This window comes from Exophiala spinifera (genome assembly GCF_000836115.1).
Source record: "Exophiala spinifera strain CBS 89968 unplaced genomic scaffold supercont1.3, whole genome shotgun sequence".
NCBI classification, from domain to species: Eukaryota; Fungi; Ascomycota; class Eurotiomycetes; order Chaetothyriales; family Herpotrichiellaceae; genus Exophiala; species Exophiala spinifera.
The window spans coordinates 149,868-172,224 of NW_015622515.1; the positions used below are offsets into that span (position 1 = coordinate 149,868).

Sequence of the window (22,357 nt, forward strand, 5' to 3'; positions counted from 1 at the left end):
AGGATATCTAGGGCCCTGTTTCAAGTTTTTCGACCAAGGTTCCAATTGACTGCGACCGAAGGGAGGACGTCTGCCTGATGATACAATTGACAACAAAACTCGCGCAGGGCTCGCCGAGGTGACCGTCCGTGCAGAGAGCAAGCAATGCCTCCCCCCGGCGGAGCTAAGCGTAAGAGAGGCGACCGCTCATACTCGGACGACCAGCAAAGCCCTCGTCCTTCGCCGCATCGGCCGGGAAATCTTCACCTAGCGCAACAAGGCAATTTTCAGTCTTCGGGCAATGATCGCGACTACACCAACCCACGTGGTAGAGGTGGAAGAAGATCTAGTCGAGGTGGAAGGGGTGCGATCAATACACCTAGTTCGGCCACCCATTCCGAACAGTCCCCTGCCATGACTGTAGAGGCTCCTCCGGTGAACAGCGAGACAGCTCCCACGAATGGTACCGTGGCTACTCGGCAGAACCCTCCTACCCCCAGTATTACCTTCACCGACCCTCCCCCCGAGCCCCTTCCCTACAACTATACAGTTGTCACCCTCGAAGCTTGTGGCTCATGGAAAACTGGTGGGAGAGACAATGTTCTACAGCAGGGTCTGGCCGCAATACGCGAGAATGACACAACTAAGACCTCCGCAATTGTTCAAGAGCTGTGTCTGTCCGTCGTATATGGACGTTTGGAACCTTTCGACGCCGGCGGACTTGTCAAAGCAATGATCGGTGCAGATATTTCAGACAAGCGCACCGAGACAGTCCCCGACTCAACGCCACTGCAAACCATCGTTCTCGACTCAGTATCCATCATCTTTGAAGCCACTGTAAACTTGCCGACCGATCGACTGTCGGCCTTCATCGCCAGTACCGCAATCCCTGACGAATTGTTGCGTCTCGAATTGGATGCTCCTCTGCTCGAAAAGTTGGATCTGATTAGGAACACTTTCAGCCGGATGAATATCAGGAAGCAGACAAATCTGCTCTACCGCCAAGCAAACTTCAACTTACTGCGCGAGGAGTCAGAAGGTTTCGCAAAGCTTATGACCGAACTGTTCACCACGAGCGGAAACGAGCCTCCCACTAGCGACGTTGTCGAAGAAACGGTTGAGAAGGTCAAGGCAATGATTGGCGCGTTCGATCTCGACGTAGGGAGAAGTCTTGACGTTGTCCTTGACGTCTTCGGTGCAGTTCTCGTCAAACAGTTTCGATTTTTCGTCAAGTTTCTGAGGGCTAGTCCTTGGTGGCCGCGATCCACGACAGTCCAGAGGAACCATAACGCCTTGAGCGGTCTTCCTCTATGGGCACTGCCCTCATCTCCTAACTGGCACCTTACGGGTGAGCAAAAAGAAGTTGTTGATACTCAGGCTCGCACCCGTGATGAATCCTTCTGGAACCTAGCCAGAGAAAAAGGCCTACCAGCATATCACCTTCTTGGCAGAAATGCGGCAACTGCGGAGCAAATTTCGTCGGCTGCTTCAGCTCCTGAAGAAGACCTGGCTGCGCAGTGGATACGGGAGACAGGTGTACAACCGCCACCAGGCAATCGTGACGCAGCACAGCTACTCGGGTTCAAGCTACGATTTTACTCGTCGTCACCAGCACGTGACGAAACAGATGTTCTTCCTGATAATCTGATTTATCTGTCTGCCCTTCTCATCAAGATCGGTTTCATATCGTTGAGAGACTTGTACCCTCATATATGGAGGAGTGACGAGGACATGGAGGAGTTGAAACAACAAAAGACAAAGGAAAAGGCGGAGCGAGAACGAGCAGCGAGACCTGGCGCCGGTGCTAGGAACGCTCTACTACTAGCAGGTGCACTCGTAGACGACACTTTGCCTGTGCCGGCACGGTTGAAAGACTCGGGCACCCGCTCCAGCACGCCCTCCAAGGAAGTCGACAGTGAGAAGCCTAGCACCAAGGACACAAACGAACCTTCCGATCAGAAAGTGCTGTTACTAAAAAGTCTCCTCGCCATCGGAGCACTCCCTGAGGCCTTGTTCATATTAGGTCGCTTCCCATGGCTGATGGAACTATTCCCCGACCTCGCCGAATACGTCCACCGCATTCTACATCATTCTTTGAGCCACGTCTACAACGCAACGCAGCCTTTGCAAGATCGCCTTTCGCTATCTGAAAGAAAGCCTAGCTACGAAACTGATGTCCCTGGCTTACAAAAAGGGCAAGTGAAGATCGTTGACAGTCCAGACCGAAAGGTGCTACGTTGGGCCCTTCTTGACCGTAACGACAGTGCCGATGGGACTGACTATCGTTTTTACTGGGACGAATGGAATGACAATATCCCAGTCTGCAGAACCGTTGACGATGTATTCACCCTCTGCGATACCCTGTTGCCTCTTGTTGGGGTAAAAATTGGTCAGGACCCAGGTCTCCTGCTAAAGTTTGCCCGCATAGGCAAACATAGTCTACAGACCGATCGAACAGAGCAAAATCGTTCTCGGTGGCTGGACTTGAGCAAACGCATCTTGTTGCCGTCATTGAGCTTGACGAAATCCAACGCCGGTGTTGTCAACGAGGTCTTCGAATTGATTAGCAACTTCCCAGTCAGTGTTCGATACTTGATGTATCTGGAGTGGTTGTCCGGAAGAACCTCGCGCAATCCCGATATCAAATCAGCTTTTGACCAGGCGAGAGCGGAAACCAAAGATATACTTAAGCGTATCTCCAACACGAATGTTCGGCCAATGGCTCGATCATTAGCCAAAATCGCCTTCGCCAACCCCCATATCGTCATCACTACTGCGCTTACTCAGATCGAAGTCTATGACAGCATTGCCGAAGTATTTGTCGAGGGTGCACGCTATTTCACGGACCTTGGCTATGATGTTCTAACTTGGGCTATCGTGAGTTCTATGGCGAAAGCAGGAAGAAGCCGTACGCAAGAAGGGGGTATGTTTACCAGCCGCTGGCTGTCGGCTTTGGCCCAGTTCGCGGGCAAGATCTACAAGCGATACGGCATGATGAGACCGGGACCGATCTTGCAATATGTCATGGAACAACTCGAACATGGAAACACTACAGACCTCAAAATGTTAGAACAGATCGTTCTCGCCATGGGTGGAATTGCCCCCGACACCAGCTACAATGACGCCCAGTTACAAGCCATGGGGGGTGGCCCCTTACTCCAGTCGCAGACTATCCTTCAATTACTCGATCGCCGGCACGATTCCAAGAAAACTTCGGAGCGATTGATGAAATCACTCCAGGACACTGGCTTGGGAGCCAAGTTCTTGATTGCTATGGCTCAACAACGCCAGGCTTGTGTTTTTGAGCAGGGCGACGTACCACTCAAGGCCATCGGCAATACTTATGACGAGGTGCATCGAGTTATGGTCCAATACCTCGATTTGCTACGCACCAATCTCTCCGCCGAAGACTTCCAATCAACCGTACCAGATGTGGTGAGTCTACTGATCGAATATGAGATCCGGCCCGAGATTGCATTTTGGATCAGTCGGCCATCCATTTCCAGACAAATTGTCGAGCATGACAGAGAGAATGCAAAGTACCATCGCTTGGAAGATCTTCCAGACAGACCGATCAATGGTGACGTTGAGATGTCCGACCAGATCAACGGCGGTTCTGAAGAAGACGGCGAGGCGATCGAGACTGATACGGCCGCTAACGATTCGCCTCCTGATGGCGATGCCTCGGGGCCTATCCTTGAGCTAGAACCAAGTGGAAAGACCGCAGGTCCTTCGGATATCACTGCAGAAAATTGCTGGCATCCTGTCATGCGAGACCTTATGCAGGCTATTGAGCCCTCGCTTCCGAACGAAGTAGTCGAAACCATAGGCACCGGCTTCTATGCTACCTTCTGGCAGCTGTCTTTGTACGACATCACCATTCCAGGTAAATCGTACGAGGACGAGTTGTCACGTCAGCACAAGAAAATCGCTGCTATCTCGGCAGACCGCTCAGACGTAAGCATGTCTGGGTCTAAGAAAAAAGAACTCGCAAAGAAGGAAATCACAGATCTAGTTGACAAGCTGCTTGCAGAGAACAAACAACACCTCAAGGCCTTTGCAGAAAGTAAGGCTCGATTGCAACGCGAAAAAGATCAATGGTTCTCTGGGAAGGCTAGAATGGACAAACAGCTCAACACGTCTTTGATGGAATACTGTTTCCTTCCTCGTCTTCTCTCTTCGGCCCTGGACGCCTACTTCTGCTTCAAATTCGTCAAGTTTCTTCATGGCGTTGGAACACCAAACTTTAGAACGCTTGGCTTCTATGACTTAATTTTCAGAACGCCACGACTCGTGTCTCTGATATTCATGTGCACATCCAAGGAGGCCGATAATCTGGGCAGATTTCTCAACGAGGTTTTGAAAGATCTTTCTCGGTGGCATACCACCAAAGCGACGTACGAGAGAGAGGCCTGGGGAAGCAAGAAGAACCTGCCCGGTTTTGCCATGAAAGTCGAAGCAGGAAAAGTTGTGTCTCTATTGGACTTTGAGAGCTTTCGAAGGGTGCTTTACAAATGGCATGGCAACCTCTATGCCGCGCTGCAGAAGTGTCTGGGGTCGCCAGAGTACATGCACGTTCGAAATGCAATCTCGATACTTCGTACAATTTCAGCAGTCTACCCTGCTGTGAATTTCCACGGAACGGGATTACAGAAGGCTGTCGATAAGCTTCGCGATTCAGACAAGGAAGACCTTAAAGTCTCCTCCCAGGCTTTGCTCGGAGCTCTACACAGGAGGGAAAAGGTCTGGAGCGACCCGCAAGCGTTCCGACACGGCTCAGAAACCGTTGGCGAGACCACTCAGACTGCTTCTCAGACAAAATCCGAAAGTACCAGAGATCCGGAGGCTGCACAAAGCAAGCGAGACGAGGACGGTGAACTCAAGGACACTACTATGACAGACGTCCCTGCGAAGAAGGAAGAGAAGCCGTCCATTGAGAAAAAGGAAGTAAAACCACAAAAGCACCCAGCATCAGCAGAATCTTCTCGCCCTGCGTCCAGGCCAGCCTCACGGTTGGCAACGACGAACGGCTCTTCCACGCCCACGAGACAAACATCCGAGATTAGCTCAACAGCAAAGCCAGATGCAAGAGCCAGCCGCCCTGAGACGAGTCGTACTCAAAATCTTCCTCGTCGCGTATCACCTCCACCTCCTCCTCGAGCTCAGCCAACAGGCTTGCCCAATCGGCCAGACTTCCCAGACCCTCGGTCCGGTAACAGGGAAAGTCCACGTATGTCGGCGAGAGTTCAGGCTGAACCGCATAGACCACCTTTCGAGGCTCGAAGCAATCACAGCCGAGACACGCGGCCTAGTTACCGAAGCCATGAATCAGCTGCGGAAGATCTTGATCGACACTCGCGAAGGTACGAACGGCCCGACGTCCCACCGCATGTCAACCGTGATGACCGTGGATATTCGCGAGATTCTGACAGAGGTAAACCCTATGACCGCAGCACACAGTCGGAGCGAGATCGCCCCTCAACTCGACCTCCACCCATGGCTGATCGCAATAGAGATGGTCGAGACCGCGAGTCAACACCAAGATCACGACCGCTAACATCATCCGAGCCGCCCGCTACGACTTCCCAAAACCTGCCGAAACGGGACCCGGATCAGCTAACTTCAAAAGAAGCACCTAGCACTCCGGCGGCACAACCTGCCATCAACCCTGCCCGCGCTGCCCTGATCGATGGCAATTCCGACCAGCGCTCGACCTCAGGTACACGGGGACCGGGACCCGAGAGATCGTCGAGATCCTCGCGGCCCACTTCTCCTCGTCGAGAAGAAGATCGGAGGTCGTATTCTCGTCGTGACGGAGACGAGAGACTCCCTCCTAACAGTCGACCTGAGCCCCCACCACCACGTCAGCCACCGTACGCTTCGTCCCCGGCCACCGATCCTTCTTCTTTTGGACCGGGAGCACGTAGCAGTGGGCATAGCAGTTTCAAACGGGATTCTAGACAAGGTCCACCGATCGACATGCAGCATGGCCGACTCGAGCGAGAGTCTCCCTCCCAACGACCGATGAGCTCTCGTGGTTCTGACACACAACAGGAGGCTGAAGTTCCTTCCGGGCCTCGTGGCAGGCCAGCACCAGGAGCTGGTACGTCAATGAGAACCACTTCTGTTAATACGCACGTTCCCACAGGCGCTAGCACCGAGAGACCAACACCGACAGGGCCTTCACGCCGGCACGGGCGCTCAAGCTCGTACAATGAAACTGCCCCCTCACCCGGCGCGCCGGCTGAAGCAATTGGCGTTCATCCTTCTCGATTGAATCAAATCGAGGCGTCAGCAACGACAGAATCTTCACGAGCTGCCCAGCCTCCCCCGTCTCCTCACCAGAGCCAACCACCTTCGGGACCCCGAGGCAACGCACCCCCCGGTGCTCCCTCAGGACCTTCACCATCATCGAGAGGCCCGGCATCTGGTCCTCACAATGCGGACATGGGCGGAAGGTCTGGACGAAACAATCGGCATCCACTTGCTGCCGTCAACAACACGCTGGCCCAAGCCGGGACATCAATTCGTGGAAGGGGCGGTTCTACAAGACAATCCGGAGACTCTTTCGGCCCTGCTTCCGGAATGGCGCCACCACCGCCCCCTCCGCCGCCGCCGCCGGGCGGCCCTCCAGCAAACTACAATCCTAGTTCAAATGGCTACCCGGCACAGAAGGACCTATTTCCCACACAGAACCCCAATGATGTTCCTGTCGGTGCTCGGACATCATCTTCACGGCATGAAAGCGGGAAAGATCGAAGAGCTGAGCTCTCCGATGAACGCGGGTCGGATAGAAGATCATCTCGACATTCCAGCCGACATGATGACGGGCGGGAAGAGCGAGAACGTCGCAGTGACAGGGAGAGTAGAGATGGACGTGACGATAAACATGGTGGCGGAGACCCGCCAAGGAAAGACGAACGATCGAGCCGAAGGGATCAATATCCGCCAGAAAGTGGCGATAGGAGAGGAGGCTATTCAAGATCAGGACCACCGCGAGACGAGCAGATGTCGAGGAAGCACGGCAGAAACGACGATGGGGCACCTTACGGTGGAGGACCTGGACCGGGCATGGGCGGCAGAGGAGGTGCTAGAATTGCCAGCGAAACCAAACGTCCCAGGAGAGGACCTTGAGAGTTCGACGACGCGTTCTTCTCACGATTGGACACTGCAACTGATGATGTACTATGGCAATGGCCGGCAAGATCACGGCCACTAGTTTTATCTGGAGATTTGCGTTCCAGAGTGTGTTATTATCTGCTACAAATGAAAATGACAGAAGAGTTCAAAGACCTTGTTATCAGACGCATGAGCTGTGTACCTAACCATCAGTTTACTGAAGCAAGGTCTTCTCATCTTGATGACTTGTGCTGGATAGTTCCAGATAGTCCCAAGCTTTCACCATGCCCTTGTCCTACCCTCACACGAATGGCAGATCAAAAGGTAGTTGTCTCCTTACTGCCGGTACACTATTTTTATCGAGGTCTGACGAGCCTTTTCCTTTTGTTATAGCCCAATATGGATAAGCGCACCACCTGTTCGTGCGCTAACACGGTCCCGCTAGATGTATATTTTCGTCTGACAGTTCATTTTATTTTCTTGGGGAAATTACGACTGGACACTTCATACGTGTTCGGAGTTGGGATGATTTCACACAACTGCCCATCCGACTGTCATCTTGGGGCTTTAGGCTGAGGCCACCTACATCGTTTTGCTGCATAGTGATATCTGTGCACCTCGCTCTTCCTTTAGAAAACACCAGAGCATCCCGAGGTCGCTGTCAGCACTCAACCCCGTACCAGTCCTTCCGCGCCCGATGCCAGTATGAAGCGCAGACCGACCACGCCACTACCATAGAATTTCCGACCAACATGGCTAACTACGGTTCACCTTATGGCAGTGGCGCCGGCCAGCCGTATCAAGACCCTAGATTTCACGATCCCAGGGCGCAGCAGCCCTCTCCTAGTTTCCCTCCCTCGGTCAGTCCACAGCCAGGTCACCAACAACAGTACGGTGTGCCCGCTTCGCAACAGCAGCCATACGCTGGGCAGTTTGGGGGACAGGCTTTGCAACAGCAAGACAGCGTCAATAGTCTCGCCGGCCAGTTTGGTGGCTTGGATGTGTCTGGCGTGCCTGCACGATCTCATAGGAAGAAAGAAAGACACGCATATCATGAGATCGCGCCGGCACCAGGTGCTCCTGGTCCGCCAGGGATTCCTCAAGCCGAAGCGTTTGGAGGCCCCCAATTCCAAAGCAATGGGCAAGCTGCTTTTGGTTCTGTCCCCGGCCAGCCTGGCCCGACAGCCATGAATCCGGGGGACAAGCTGCGCATGGGAGAGGAAGCTGTTACCACGCAAGGTCGTGTCGACCCAGAACAAATCCCAAGCGTGGCACGATCCCGAGATCTGGCGGGGCAATTCTATCAGACAAATGTGTTTCCCACGATGGAAAAGCATCTCCCACCTCCTGCGGCAGTGCCCTTCACGGCGCATGATCAAGGCAACTCATCACCGAAGTTCGCTCGGCTGACTGTCAATAACATTCCCTCATCAGCCGAAGCTTTGGCATCGACGGGTCTGCCGCTTGGACTTGTCCTGCAACCCTTCGCCTCCATACAGGATGGAGAACAACCAGTTCCTGTTCTAGACTTTGGCGAAACTGGTCCTCCACGGTGTCGCCGATGCAGAACATATGTCAACCCTTTCATGACATTCCGATCTGGCGGTAGTAAGATGGTCTGCAATATGTGCAACTTTCCGAACGATGTGCCTCCGGAATATTTTGCCCCGACAGACGTTGCTGGCGTCAGAGTTGATCGTATGCAACGACCCGAGCTTATGATGGGCACTGTGGAGTATCTAGTGCCTAAAGAATATTATACAAAGGAGCCTGAACCATTGCGATGGCTGTTCATGATCGACATTACGCAGGAGGCTATTAACAAAGGATTTCTGGGCTCGGTATGCCAGGGTATTCTGGATGCGCTCTATGGTCATGAAAGAGAAGACTCGACGGAAGAAGATGCGACGCCCCAAAGCCTTCCGGTAGGCACCAAGATCGGCATAGTAACATATGACAAAGAGATTCAGTTCTACAACCTGTCAGCTGGTCTAGCGACTGCTCAGATGATGGTGATGACAGATCTTGAAGACCCATTTGTTCCCCTTTCTGAGGGAATGTTCGTTGATCCCCAGGAATCGAAAGAGGTCATCACCGCTCTACTCCAATCAATACCTAACATGTTTTCGACGATTAAAAACCCGGAGCCTGCCTTGTTACCTGCTTTGAATGCGGCGTTGGCATCTCTGACTTCGACGGGAGGAAAAGTCGTCTGCTCCCTGTCGGCACTGCCCACATGGGGACCAGGAAGCTTACATTTGCGCGATGATGGTAAAGGTCGAGATACCGACGCTGAGAGGAAGTTGTTTACGACAGAACACCCAGGCTGGAAAAAGACCGCTAGCGCCATGGTGACTGCCGGCATTGGGGTTGATTTCTTCCTGGCCGCACCAGGGGGCGGTTACATGGACGTCGCTACCGTCGGCCACTTGTCACGCTTGACAGGGGGAGAGATGTTCTTTTATCCCAACTTCGTCGCACCGAGAGACAACCTCAAGCTTCAGACTGAGATCAAACATTCAGTGCATCGTGAGACAGGCTATCAAGTCCTCATGAAGGTCCGATGTTCAAATGGACTGCAAGTCTCAGCTTACCATGGGTCATTCTTGCAGCATACCTTTGGGGCTGATTTGGAAATCGGTACCATAGATGCTGACAAGGCCATTGGGGTTTTATTCTCTTACGATGGGAAGCTAGATTCGAAGTTGGATGCACATTTTCAGGCTGCCCTCCTCTATACTTCAGCCTCGGGTCAGAGAAGAGTTCGATGTATAAATGTGGTTGCCGGCGTCAATGACGGAGCCACGGAAACTATGCGAACTGTCGATCAGGACGCTGTGGTGAATATTCTCGCCAAAGAAGCGTCCACCAAGCTGTCCGAGAAATCACTCAAAGATATTCGTGCCGGCATAACAGAAAAAACAATTGACATTCTGGCTGGATACCGCAAGAACTTCTCGGGCTCGCATCCGCCAGGCCAGCTGGTCTTACCTGAACATCTCAAAGAATTCGCCATGTACACGCTTGGCTTGATCAAAAGCAGAGCTTTCAAAGGTATGCGGAGTCAGATAGTTTGAGTTTGTATGTGCTAATGAGCTGTAGGTGGAGTTGAGCCGACAGATCGCCGTGTCCATTCGGCACGGCTCATGAGATCTTCTGGGGTGACAGAGACGGCATTGTATCTTTACCCTCGCATTTATGCCCTCCACAATCTGGCTCCAGAAGATTGTTTTGCCAATGCCGAGACCGGGCAACTAGTCGTTCCGCCAACAGTGCGAGCTTCATTCGCACGCGTCGAGGAAGGTGGCGTGTATTTGGTCGACAACGGCCAGATCGTACTGATTTGGCTCCATGCGCAGGTGTCGCCCAACCTTCTGGAAGACCTTTTCGGCGAAGGGACGCGGAGTCTAGAGGCTCTCGACCCCATGACCAACGAACTACCCGTGCTGGAGACTCACCTGAACGCACAGGTGCGCAACCTCCTCCAATATATCTCGACGGTACGGGGCAGCAAGGCCGCAGCTTTCACTCTAGCTAGGCAGGGGCTCGATGGTTCAGAGTTCGAGTACGCTCGCATGCTGGTTGAGGACCGGAACAACGAAGCTCAGAGTTATGTCGACTGGCTAGTGCATGTACACCGCGCAATTCAAATGGAGTTGAGTGGCCAAAGGAAGAAAGAGGACACGGGGGACAATGAGGGCATCTTGAACAGCTTGGCCGGGTTGAAAGCCCCCTACTGGACATGATAGCGCGAACGATGATGAAATAAGACATGACGAAGGTACTGCTCAAGGACATAAAAGGTCGTAGAAGCCTTGGTTCTACGACAAAGGCCCAGCTACGTTCTCCATATCACCAGGTCAATAAACATACTGTATGAGAAACTCAACACCAGCCGACGAGTGCTGTTAGACGTCGTTTGCGACACATACGGATACGGATCCTCAGAGAGAGAGACACAGTAAGGTTGTTACAGAGTTGGTCTCCAAAGTCACCAAGCTGATTCACGGTCACACTCACAGTCGTCGTCGTCGTCGTCGGATTCTGTAGCCCAAGATCTCCGTAGTCATCGAATACCCAACCCCACACAACTATCCCGCAACCACCTCTCTTCCCCGACCTCCCGTGCCGATTAGCCGGATGCGTGTTGTTTTAGTCGTGCGACAAATTAGTAATGCATATAACCATCGGCTTCTCTTCCCCAGAGGAGGGCCCCGTTGTTGGTTGAGGGGACCCTTCTGTCTGGTCTGTGGACTCTACTAAAGTACAAGTTTTGGTTCTACCGACTCTACATGTCGACATCCAGACCAACTTTCCTCACGCGATCCTCAGTTAGCGTCTTCCTCACCTCGTATCGAGCTCGGCGGTGAGGCTCTGCTGAAGACTGACGCCGCTGACTCTTTCTGTCTTAAAAAAGACCAAGAATACACGCTGCGCCGGCGACTATCACACGTCTTGATGTCTTCACCAAAGGCACAATCGGACACAGCTCCCCCGAATGGATTCTCGCGCAACAATGCAACCATGGAGGATACCATCTCGTTGTCCCGGTCGAGCTCAGTTGCCACGTACGGCCAGGTGACGATGGAACCTAGTGATCTGGAGAAGGTCATGTCGCAGCACGAGGACGCAGATATTGCAGTCACCATCCAGGAAAGCGACGATCCAAATGTGGTCAACTGGGACGGTCCAGACGATCCAGAGAATCCACTCAACTGGCCCGGGAGCAAGAAATGGATCAACATTGCCTTGATCTCTTCAATTACCTTCTTGACGTGGGTTTTCCCTGCTAGACGCGGACATGACGGAAGCCGTTCGATGCTGACTCTTGTCACAGACCCTTTGCATCGTCCACTTTTGCCCCCGGTGTTCCCCTGGTGATGGAGGAATTCCACGAGGATAGTCTCGCGGTGGCATCCCTCGTGGTATCAATATACGTTCTGGGATACGTTTTCGGCCCTTTGATCATTGCACCAGCTTCCGAGCTCTACGGGCGCGTTCCCGTGTACCATGTCAACACGTTTCTGTTCCTTGTTTTCAGCATCGGCTGCTCGAGGTCTACCAGCATCCCGATGCTGATTGTGTTTCGCTTTCTTGCCGGCGTGGCAGGCTCCTCCCCGATCACAGTCGGCTCTGGAACCATTGCGGATACTTTCAAACAAGAGCAGCGAGGCAAGGTCATGTCGATCTGGAGCTTCCCGATTCTTTTTGGACCGAGGTGGGTTCTTTTCCCTGTCGTTTCTCTTTTCATCAGTACAATCAGCTAACTGGGTCGTTCAGTCTTGGACCAGTTGTAGGGTCATATCTGTCGGCCGCGGCTGGCTGGCGATGGGACTTCTACCTCATTTCAATTTGCGTAAGACATCACAGCGAGAAAGGGAAGGATTGTTGCTGATTAGTTCTCCTTTTCAAGACCGGAATTCTCTTCGTGCTCACCGTCGTTTGCCAGCGAGAGACGTACCCGCCTGTTCTTCTCGAACGGAAAGCCAAAAGACTTCGAAAGGAGACGGGAAATGACAAGCTTCGCTCTGCCCTGCAATCGCGCAAGACGCCCCGCGAGATGTTTCTCCTGTCCATCGTGCGTCCGATCAAGATGCTGTGCCTCTCACCCATCATCTTCGGGGTGTCCCTGTACATTGCCGTGACTTACGGCTACCTCTACCTGTTGTTCACCACCGTCACCTTTGTATTTGAAGATCAGTACGGCATTAGCTCCAGCAACGTCGGGTTGGTGTACCTGGGCATCGGCGTCGGGCAACTGTGTGGACTCACTGGATTCGGGTACTTTTCGGACAGGTTGCTGAAGAAGTGGGCAAAGGGAGGTGAGCTCAAGCCCGAACTTCGGCTGCCTCTCCTGTGGCCCGGAGCGTTCCTGATCCCGGCCGGCCTCTTCGTGTATGGCTGGTCAGCAGAGTACAAGGTACACTGGATTGTACCCATCCTCGGGACCTTCTTCTTTGGCGCCGGGATGATCATTACTTTTATGCCCATCGGCACGTACCTCGTGGATTCTTACACTACGTACGCAGCGAGCGCCATGGCAGCGAACACGGTCCTCCGGAGCATCGGCGGAGCTCTGTTACCTCTGGCGGGCCGTAATATGTATGCCGCACTATCACTCGGCTGGGGAAACTCATTGCTCGCCTTCATCGCGTTGGCAATGACTCCGATGATCTGGGTCTTTTGTAAGTATGGAGAGAAGATCAGAAATCATCCGAGGTTCAAACTGAACCTTTGATGATGGAACGGAGCGTTGCTTTCTGCATTGAACGGCGGTTGAGGACAAAAATAGATATTGCATGGACAGATACCGGAGTACCTCGTGGGAGCAAAAGGAGCTGAGAAAGGTCACAGCCCAGAGGCGAATAGATAGATACGCTCCTCATGATAACCGGGAGAGTTCTAGATGGTTACGGTCATGGTCATAGCTCAGCACAGACCGTGCAGTGAGAATATACAAATGAGTGCTGTCACGCATCATATCTGCTTACTGTATCTCATCGGCTGCTGCCCGGAGACTTTAGCCAGGGGGCCGGGTAACTCGTATTGGTGGCTCCCCCACGCTATCCGTTCCCTATAGGCCATAGGCTATAGCCTATAGGGCTATAGGCTCCCTGGCTATAGTGATGACCAGAGCCCAATCGACCCCTGGCGCCTCGACTAAGCACCTAAGACAGAGCGCCCAGAGGCTCCTCCAGGCCCGGAGTCCGTCACCGTGCATTGTGGATTCTCGCTTCTCCATCTGCCGCGGTCTCTTTTTTCCACCGCAATCAATGGTGGGAGTCATGATAAAAAAATGCCCTTGAGCGCCGTCCAGTTTCTCTTGTTTTTTTCATCCCCAGACTGTAATTCGTTCTGAGTCACACCGCGAAGCGAGCAACTATATCTACAATAACACCTCCCAATGGACCTCACATAACATATCCTCAATCGTCGCAACAACCCCTCTCCTCTCAACCCCGCCAGGAACCACAGCAGAAAATTTTCCACGATGGCGGCCACAGAGGCCAACGGCAGCGAGAGCCATCCGTCTGTACAACTCCGTCAGTGTCTCCCACCCCCTTTGCCCCCTTCTGTCCTCTAGTGTGGGTGGACGGCTGCTAAATCCCGTAGAGAGTGCCAAAGGCCAACCTGAAAACCCTTTCGCCAGCCTCGTATCCGATCAACAATACGCCATTGTACCTTCCTTCACCCTCGAGTCGGGCGTCGTCCTCAAGAATGTTCCCGTGGCATACACAACTCGGGGGCAACTCTCAGAGAATAAAGACAATGCACTGGTAATATGCCATGCGCTCAGTGGCAGCGCCGATGTGGCCGACTGGTGGGGTCCTTTGCTGGGAGGCACCGGGCAAGCTTTTGACACGACAAGATTCTTCATTGTCTGTTTGAACAGTCTAGGAAGTCCGTACGGCAGTGCCAGCCCAGTCACCAGCAGAGACGGAGATCCGGAATTGGGGACCTATGGCCCCGAATTCCCTCTGACCACGATAAGAGACGATGTGAAGTGAGTAGGAGGTGCATTGCGCTGCAGCCCGGGCAAAAGCTAACACACTATCCCAGCATACACAAGATCGTACTTGATGCCCTCGGCGTTCGGAAGATCGCATCCGTCGTCGGAGGATCCATGGGCGGTATGCTATGCCTAGAATATGCCTACTTTGGCAAAGATTATGTGCGCACCATTGTTCCCATTGCTACGTCGGCCACACACAGTGCCTGGGGCATCAGCTGGGGCGAGGCCCAACGGCAGGCCATTTACTCGGATCCCAAGTATGAAGATGGTTATTACTCGCCTAAGGATCCGCCCACGGCAGGCTTGGGGGCTGCGCGCATGTCTGCGTTGCTCACGTATCGCAGCCGTGATTCGTTCGAGGCACGCTTCGGGCGAAACGCACCTGATCTGTCGAAACGACAAGCCATCAACCAGGAGAACGGCAACGGGGTGCAGAACGAACATTGGTCGATTCACAACGACGGTCACAGTCGTGCCAAAGGATTTCGACCCGGGTCGCGCAGCGGAACCCCTTCAGGGTCGACACAGCCGGATTCGCCGGAGCAGGCGCAGACAGCGACCTTCAAAGATCCACAATTCAGCGGTACGACAGAATACTCGGTCCCCGTACCAGTCCTCAGCCGGAAAACCTCGCACCCCACGATTCATTACTTTTCCGCACAATCGTACCTGCGGTACCAAGGCAACAAGTTCGTGGGTCGATTCGACGCGAATTGTTATATCGCCATTACCCGCAAGCTTGACACGCATGATGTGTCAAGAAATCGGGCATCCAGTATCAAGGATGCTTTGGCGCTCATTGAGCAACCCGCCCTGGTATTGGGCATCGAGTCTGATGGGCTCTTCACCATCGCCGAGCAGGAGGAGCTTGCCCATGGCATCCCAAATGCTCGGCTCGGGAAGATTGACAGCCCCGAAGGACATGATGCTTTCCTGCTGCAATTCGAACAGGTCAACAGCTATCTCTTGGGGTTCTTCCGAGAATTCCTGCCAGAAATCATGAGCAAACCCGGTGTGGGAGGTGAAGATGGAGTGGCCAAGGACGGAGTCGGGAAAATGACGAAAAGCAGTACGTTCGGAGAGGCAGAGATTGGCGACTTGACTGCCTGGTGACTCGAATGAGGATGAAACGCCTGCAGAGAGTATGGGGCGGATGAAACCCGGACTTTGTTGAGACGGAACGTGTCCCAGAAATACCAGTTCAACTCTGGTTGATGGACTTTTGGCTTTGCCCGAGCGCGAGCATGCATAAGATATGAATGAATTGTATCATTGTCGTCGGTTGAAGCCGCATTCACAAGATACCCGGAGCAGTATGTATGGTTTTTTCTCTCCCAGGAAAATAAAATACAAAAAGAAAGCATGGATGAACAGATATTGTCTCATTGCGATACAGAGAGTAGCATGAACCACGAGGTATCTATAGCAGGCTCATCCATATTTTTTTGTGCAGGCGGGCTATTCAGATTCTGTTCGGACATACGCACCTTTCACGCTCTAAATTCCGTCCAATGCCGGCGGGACGACGAGACGAAATTGAGGCCTTCCAGGCATTCAAGCGTAATGTACGGAGCACCGTAGGTAAGAATGACAAGCCTCCTTGACTAGACTAGCGGCAGCGCCTTGGATGAGCTTGGGGCTATACGAACAGCGGACTGCACAGTCGCTGTACAGGCACAGCAGATGCGGTATATCCAACAGCACAATCTTGACCCTATCAACACTGTACTGTATGTAGAAGCCAGCGCATGAGATACACCCACAGGCACAGTGCCTGCAGTCAGGGATGTAATGCTACGGGAAATCATACTGTGTATTTCTGCCACACAGCAATTCAACACCATGTTTCATCTTGTCGATCGGCGCCAAAGCCACGTCCACTAGCCGCACGTTGGCCTCGTCAGCCTCACCATGGGCCGCCCAGTCTCACTCAACTACGACCAGCCTCTTCCGTGCACAGTCCATTCGTTAGCGCGGCGTTTGCCTCAATCCCTGCCCGGTCGACCACGGTCGAACGAATAGAGTCTTTGTATAGGGGGCATCCAGAAAACTGCCCGCCTTAAACCACACCAAACTCTTACCGTACCAGCGAATTGTCCTGCATCTAAATTCGTCCTCAGATCATCATCATCCTTTGCGGCGCAGTCTTTGACCACATTGTCGCTTCCACTCTCACTTCTTTGTCGCCCTTTTACCACCAATGCTCCTTCGTTGAACTCTACCAGCGTCACCACCTCACACGAGCACGACCTTCTACCCCCTTTGTCTCACTCTTTTACGAGTCCAGAGGACTGCTACAGCCAACACCACCACCACAGCAAACGCGACTTGCGAGAACGCGCTCTCGTTACAGACCTCCCACACCCCAGACCCCTCCCTCGTTCCGCTCCTCTGCTTCGATGATCCTGCCATAGAGCCTTCACCAATACCAAGCTGAGAGAGACGTTAAAACATAAAAGGCCGTCAAGATGGGCTGGCCAAAATGCAACACGACGCTGGAGGATATGCAGATTACAGAAGAGCCCATATGGCACGACAAGAGCTTCCACGACCTGGGTCTCTATCTGGGTGCGATCTTCACCTTCATCGCCATCGCGGTCTCGTTCTTCCTCATTATGATGCACGCCACACACTACCAGAAGCCCTGGGAGCAGAGACACATTATTCGCATTCTGTTCATGGTCCCAGTCTACGCTGCTGTGTCTCTCCTGTCCTATTACTATTACAACCACAGCGTCTACTTTGAGGTCATTCGAGATTGCTACGAAGCGTTTGCCATTGCCTCGTTCTTCAGCCTGCTTTGCGCCTATATTGCTCCCGATTTGCACCAGCAAAAGATCTACTTCCGCACCATCACCCCTAGGAAATGGGTTTGGCCCATACCCTGGTTCCAGAAGTGTACAGGCGGCTCCGAGAAGGGCATCTTGAGAACCCCTAGGAGCGGTCTCACTTGGTTCAATGTAATTCTGTTTGCCATCTTGTGGTGTTGCAAGCGCTGACTATGTTCCTGCAGGTCATCTGGGTCTCGGTCTTTCAGTACTGCTTCATTCGCGTCTTCTTCACCCTGGTCGCCGTCGCAACGCAGGCCGCCGACATTTATTGCTTAGAGTCCCTCAACCCCGCCTTCGCGCATATCTGGACCATGGTATTCGAATCAGTCGGGGTCACCATCGCCATGTATTGCCTGATCCAGTTCTATATTCAAATCAAGGATGACATCCGCCGCCACAAACCCTTACTCAAGATCACAGCCATCAAATTGGTCATCTTCCTCAGTTTTTGGCAGAGCACCCTGATATCGTTCTTGACCAGTTCAGGAGCGATCAAATCGACCTCCAAAATCCAGACTCCCGACATCAAAGTCGGCATCCCCGCGTTACTCCTGTGTATCGAAATGGCCTTTTTTGCCATTTTCCACGTCTGGTCGTTCAGCTGGAAGCCCTACACCCTTGGGTCGAAAGAATTGATGGCCGAGGCGGTCCCAGGTGATCGGCTTACGTATCAAGGCGGATTCCTGGGCGTAAAGGCCTTGTGGGATTCGTTCAATGCGTGGGACATGCTGAAGGCCACTGGTCGGTCAGCACGGTGGCTGTTCAAAGGTCGCAAGCACCGGCACACCGATGCTAGCTACGACATGACACGCAAGAACACGACAGGAAGTGAGTATGCCGGGAGTCAGAAATTGTCCAACTTTGACGGAAACACCACGTATACTGGACCGGCTCAACCGCCGCACTACGGTGAAGAAGGTGACAACCTGCTTTCGAACAGCCAAGGTATGGCCATAACACGGCCCGAGATACCTAGAAGGGACAGCGACCCCAACGAGGCACCAATGTATTACGAACAGGGTGACATTGGTATTGCGACGACAACGTACGACGACAAATACACACCACAACAATACAATTCTCCAAGACCACCGCCGCAACAACACTACTCGCAGTACGCGCCCTACCAGGGGACAGATGGCCAAGAGAGTGGCGTATCGTCATCCGCTCCTTACCCTTATTCGACACGGGAAGCGTCAGGGCAAGCCAGCAGTAGAGATAACAACCGGATATCTATGCCGTACATGCCACCACCTCGAAGTCGGCAACCGGAGCAGTCATATCCCTACCCGTCCCCGCATGACAACAGAGACAACTTTTTGTGAGATTTCAGCAAACCATTTGAGCGGGAAAAAAAGTGATGGAAGAGGAACATGACTTTATGACCATGACTATGTAGTAATGTGTTTTTGGAAACATTCCTTGTTCTCCCATTGCAGTGATTGTGGACGTGGGATATGGAAATGTGAATATGGATGTCGATTAGGAACAAAGGTATCATTTTGCTCGAACATGGTGTTGTAGGCATTTACCTTCAGGAGTAGAAGAACGCATTTCGGTACGGGGGTTGAGAGTTACCTCCCTTACTTACCTAGGTATATAGATCGATGACGAACAGTTGTACAACAGCGTACTTGGGTGCTCTGTACACGGGGTAAACGGTATCGATTTGATCGATTTGATCTTCTTCACCTCAAGGGCGTGAGGCATTATCACCATCACCACAATGCGTTCGCGACGTTGCATGGCCTCCTCGTCACCATTTCCGTTGACTCCTTGCTTGAAAAATGGTCAGACGAGTTGAATGATTCAAGAAGGAGTGAAGTGATACCGATTGAAGCGGTGCTGGTTGGGGATCAGAGAAGCACTCTGCGAGATAATGTGACGATGTGCGGCGGCGGCGGCGGTGGTGGAAAGGAGAAACAGGAGAAATGAAGCACCCTTGGCCGGCGCCGCCACGACCTCTCAGGAAGACGAGCCACCGTCAACCCCTCAGATGTCTAACTAGTGGCTGCACATTCCGCAACAGACTATTTGCATACATTTGCGCGACGAGGATCGGCGAGACTACCAAGGCCTTCGGAAGATGTTCGATAAACCGGTCCGCGAGCAAGGGATCCGAATACTTGTCGTCAGGAGTGATTGATTATAAAGCTCCGATACTCATGGTATATTCGGCCAATAGATACTGTTCGTATTCCCGAGGCTCAATGATCTTTGGGATGTACGTGTTGCGCCACACACCCTCGGGGTCCGTCGTATAACACATTTTAAAGGACTCCCAGTAATCCGGGTACCAACCTGCTTGTCCCCAGTCGATCAACGCCAGTATGCGCGGTGGCCCGAGGTTCGACGAGGCCGACACCATGATATTCGTAGGATGGACATCGGCATGGGTGAATTTAATACCAGTGGGATCGGCTTCTCCCAGTCGGAGAGGCTCAAGATAAGGATCTCTGTGTCTCTGAGGAGTCGATAAGAATCGCTGCGGAAGCCATTCAAGGAAGTTGTAGAAGTTGTCGAGACCGTCGAACGGCCGGGTCTCTGGGCGGTCATAAAAGACTCGATCGAGTAATGGCCCTCGAGTGACGGATCCTAGAGAATCTAATTCAGATTTTGAACGACGCATCGTGTCCCTCCGCGGAGAATCGCTTACCGATGAACTCATCTCTCTGCTCAAGTTGCAGTAGAGATGAGAGAATCTGACCGAGTTGCTCGCAGAGAGAATCCTTCTCCGAGAGATTTAGATCGTCCCAGCCTTCCTGTAATGTTAGTCCAGAAATCAGCTCCATATATATGAAGACTCTGTCCTGACGCACTCGCCACCCAAAAACCTCTGGAACTGGAACTCGATGACCTAGTCGCCTTCTTACTGCCCTCATCGTAACCGCTTCATCAATCGTCACATGTGGTCCAAATTTGATGAGGAGTCGCATTTCTGAGACGACCAAAGTGCCCTGGCGATTTGAATCGACACTTGGAACGGCTGGAAGTCTTCTGGCTCTTCCAACCTGAAAGAAAGATGATTCCGTAAAATCCACGTCCTTTTCCAGCGCAGCTTTTTCCAGAGTGTCTGGAAGCAAATCATGATCTTGTTCTCTCAGACCAGGTTCGTGTGTGGAGCTCATCTTTGTGGATTTTGTTATTGGGGGAGAGTGGCGGGCTTCTGTCTTGATCTGAAAGTCCGATGTTGAGGGAACAGTTTGAATCTCACTAGGGGGCATCCGGTGAGGTCTCTTCCAAGTTTAGAAGCCTTGTCTGGTGGCAAGTGAAGGAAAAGAGCGGGCGCGTGTGATGGTATGTGTTAATGCTGTGGCCAGTGTCACTCAATCGGAGGACATTGGTATATTCAAGAGGCTGAAGGATGCCATTCGGGATGCCGTCCGTCCCTGGGGCCTTGTTTGGGCAGCCCTGCGTATCGTATCGCCCGTTCGATCTCCGTTTTTGTGATCTCCGGGCGTGCAATGGGCTGAGGGTATTAGACCCATTGAGGTCGGACAGGTCGGGTCTCCGTGGCAGTGGAAAGAAAGATTGACGCAGAGTCTCGGCCTTCTCCGTAGCTTGGTGGGCGAAACCTTCCCCTGGCTTCCTGAGTGAGGGTGTGCATGTAGGCGTCACAATGTGCCCCTTCTTAGCCAATTTCACTAAAATCAATGCTAACAATCAGGTATTTAATGGACGAGAGCAACAGATAGGATGGGATAGTAGCTTCGCAAGATTTGGATATGCTCAGGTGGTTGACAAAGGCTATATGTTGGCCACAGAGTTCCTTGGCGGGTTTCTCCATTTGGTTTTCATTTGGTTTTCTTTTTCTTCATTTTTCATGTTCAAGGCACCGCAACAATGGCAACACGGTAACAACACATTCAACGAGGGACTGCGTGTGTGTGTATGTGCCTGAATTGGTTGATGACAAAGAGCCAGACCGCCAGACCCTTGCTGACCAGAGCCAGGCTGATGGATGCATGCGTGCGATGCGTTGGAAGACGCGCCGTCCGAGCTAGAGCCTGCTGAAAGAGGAGATCTCAAAGTGCAACATCTGGGAAGAACAGACCTTGAGCTCCTCCATCACCACGAGCTCAAATGGAAAGAAGCTACAAGGAGTGACCTTCAACAAGTGGAACATCAGGCATACAGTGATCGTGTGTCGTATCTCGCGGCGCATGAGGACGTCCCCTTTGTGTATGCAGTGACGAGCTTTGGTACCAGGGCAAGGATGTGGACTTGCGAACCCGATGCGACGTATCTGGAACCGGGCTTCGGATCTGGAGAGCTGGCTGAACCCTCGCAATATATCGAGGCTCATTCCAGCGAAGCAACCGAGTTACGAAAGGGATATGATCGTATGAAGAGAGATTTCCACCAGTTGCACGTCGGGGTATTGAGATTGGGGAGAGATCTCCAGAATCATCTCGCCGCGATTAGCTCCAGAGGAACCCACTTGGAGCGTCGAGAAGATGGTGAAGTTGGAGTATACTACCATGGACCACCGTCTGCAGGAATGGTCGTTGCTCCTAGCCCGAAAATCCGAATATTCCTGACACGTATCTCGTCAAAGGATACTGCAACTCGACATTCACCAGTCCGAAGCCTCCCCTTGAATTTTCGAAGGTTCTCTCGTCCATCGTATCGATTGCTGACCATTGAGACGTACGAAGTGCCGCGGAAGCACAACCTCTTCAGATAAACTACGCTGGAAAGGTCCAGCGAGATCCTGGCTCCAAGTGGCTGTCGACGCAACGCGCCGAAGAGAGAGCGAAATTCTTCTATGGCGGAGAGACAGGCAGGTCCTATCAGCTTCACGATTTCCAGGACAATTTCCTGTGGCATTCGCTTAACCAACTCAACCGAAAATATCTCCCGAAGAATTGAAGAACATCCATCGAGAGAATTGCCCTCGTCGTACGTTGCCAGC

General features: G+C 52.6%; 7 protein-coding genes across 7 annotated transcripts; 6 read left to right on the plus strand and 1 right to left on the minus strand.

Annotated features, from left to right (window-relative positions):
* Nucleotides 1-144: 144 nt before the first annotated feature.
* PV08_03780 (uncharacterized protein) lies at nt 145-7,113 on the plus strand (the record flags this gene model as incomplete). The annotated part of the gene is made up of 1 exon (XM_016378131.1): nt 145-7,113. The coding sequence occupies one exon, from the start codon at nt 145-147 to the stop codon at nt 7,111-7,113; it is 6,969 nt and encodes a 2,322-aa protein (XP_016236808.1).
* A 737-nt stretch (nt 7,114-7,850) lies between these two features.
* Nucleotides 7,851-10,844, plus strand: PV08_03781 (uncharacterized protein; the record flags this gene model as incomplete). The annotated part of the gene is made up of 2 exons (XM_016378132.1): nt 7,851-10,152; nt 10,201-10,844. The coding sequence occupies 2 exons, from the start codon at nt 7,851-7,853 to the stop codon at nt 10,842-10,844; spliced, it is 2,946 nt and encodes a 981-aa protein (XP_016236809.1).
* Nucleotides 10,845-11,622: 778 nt separating this feature from the next.
* Nucleotides 11,623-13,336, plus strand: PV08_03782 (uncharacterized protein; the record flags this gene model as incomplete). The annotated part of the gene is made up of 4 exons (XM_016378133.1): nt 11,623-11,873; nt 11,936-12,316; nt 12,379-12,454; nt 12,512-13,336. 4 exons carry the CDS (start codon nt 11,623-11,625, stop codon nt 13,334-13,336), a joined length of 1,533 nt encoding a protein of 510 aa, XP_016236810.1.
* Nucleotides 13,337-14,089: 753 nt separating this feature from the next.
* On the plus strand, nt 14,090-15,724 carry PV08_03783 (homoserine O-acetyltransferase; the record flags this gene model as incomplete). Its single annotated transcript, XM_016378134.1, has 3 exons — nt 14,090-14,141; nt 14,212-14,602; nt 14,659-15,724. 3 exons carry the CDS (start codon nt 14,090-14,092, stop codon nt 15,722-15,724), a joined length of 1,509 nt encoding a protein of 502 aa, XP_016236811.1.
* Nucleotides 15,725-17,079: 1,355 nt separating this feature from the next.
* Nucleotides 17,080-18,767, plus strand: PV08_03784 (uncharacterized protein; the record flags this gene model as incomplete). The annotated part of the gene is made up of 2 exons (XM_016378135.1): nt 17,080-17,571; nt 17,625-18,767. 2 exons carry the CDS (start codon nt 17,080-17,082, stop codon nt 18,765-18,767), a joined length of 1,635 nt encoding a protein of 544 aa, XP_016236812.1.
* An 821-nt stretch (nt 18,768-19,588) lies between these two features.
* Nucleotides 19,589-20,570, minus strand: PV08_03785 (uncharacterized protein; the record flags this gene model as incomplete). Its single annotated transcript, XM_016378136.1, has 2 exons — nt 19,589-20,037; nt 20,099-20,570. 2 exons carry the CDS (start codon nt 20,568-20,570, stop codon nt 19,589-19,591), a joined length of 921 nt encoding a protein of 306 aa, XP_016236813.1.
* An 833-nt stretch (nt 20,571-21,403) lies between these two features.
* Nucleotides 21,404-22,129, plus strand: PV08_03786 (uncharacterized protein; the record flags this gene model as incomplete). The annotated part of the gene is made up of 1 exon (XM_016378137.1): nt 21,404-22,129. One exon carries the CDS (start codon nt 21,404-21,406, stop codon nt 22,127-22,129), a length of 726 nt encoding a protein of 241 aa, XP_016236814.1.
* Nucleotides 22,130-22,357: the final 228 nt, after the last annotated feature.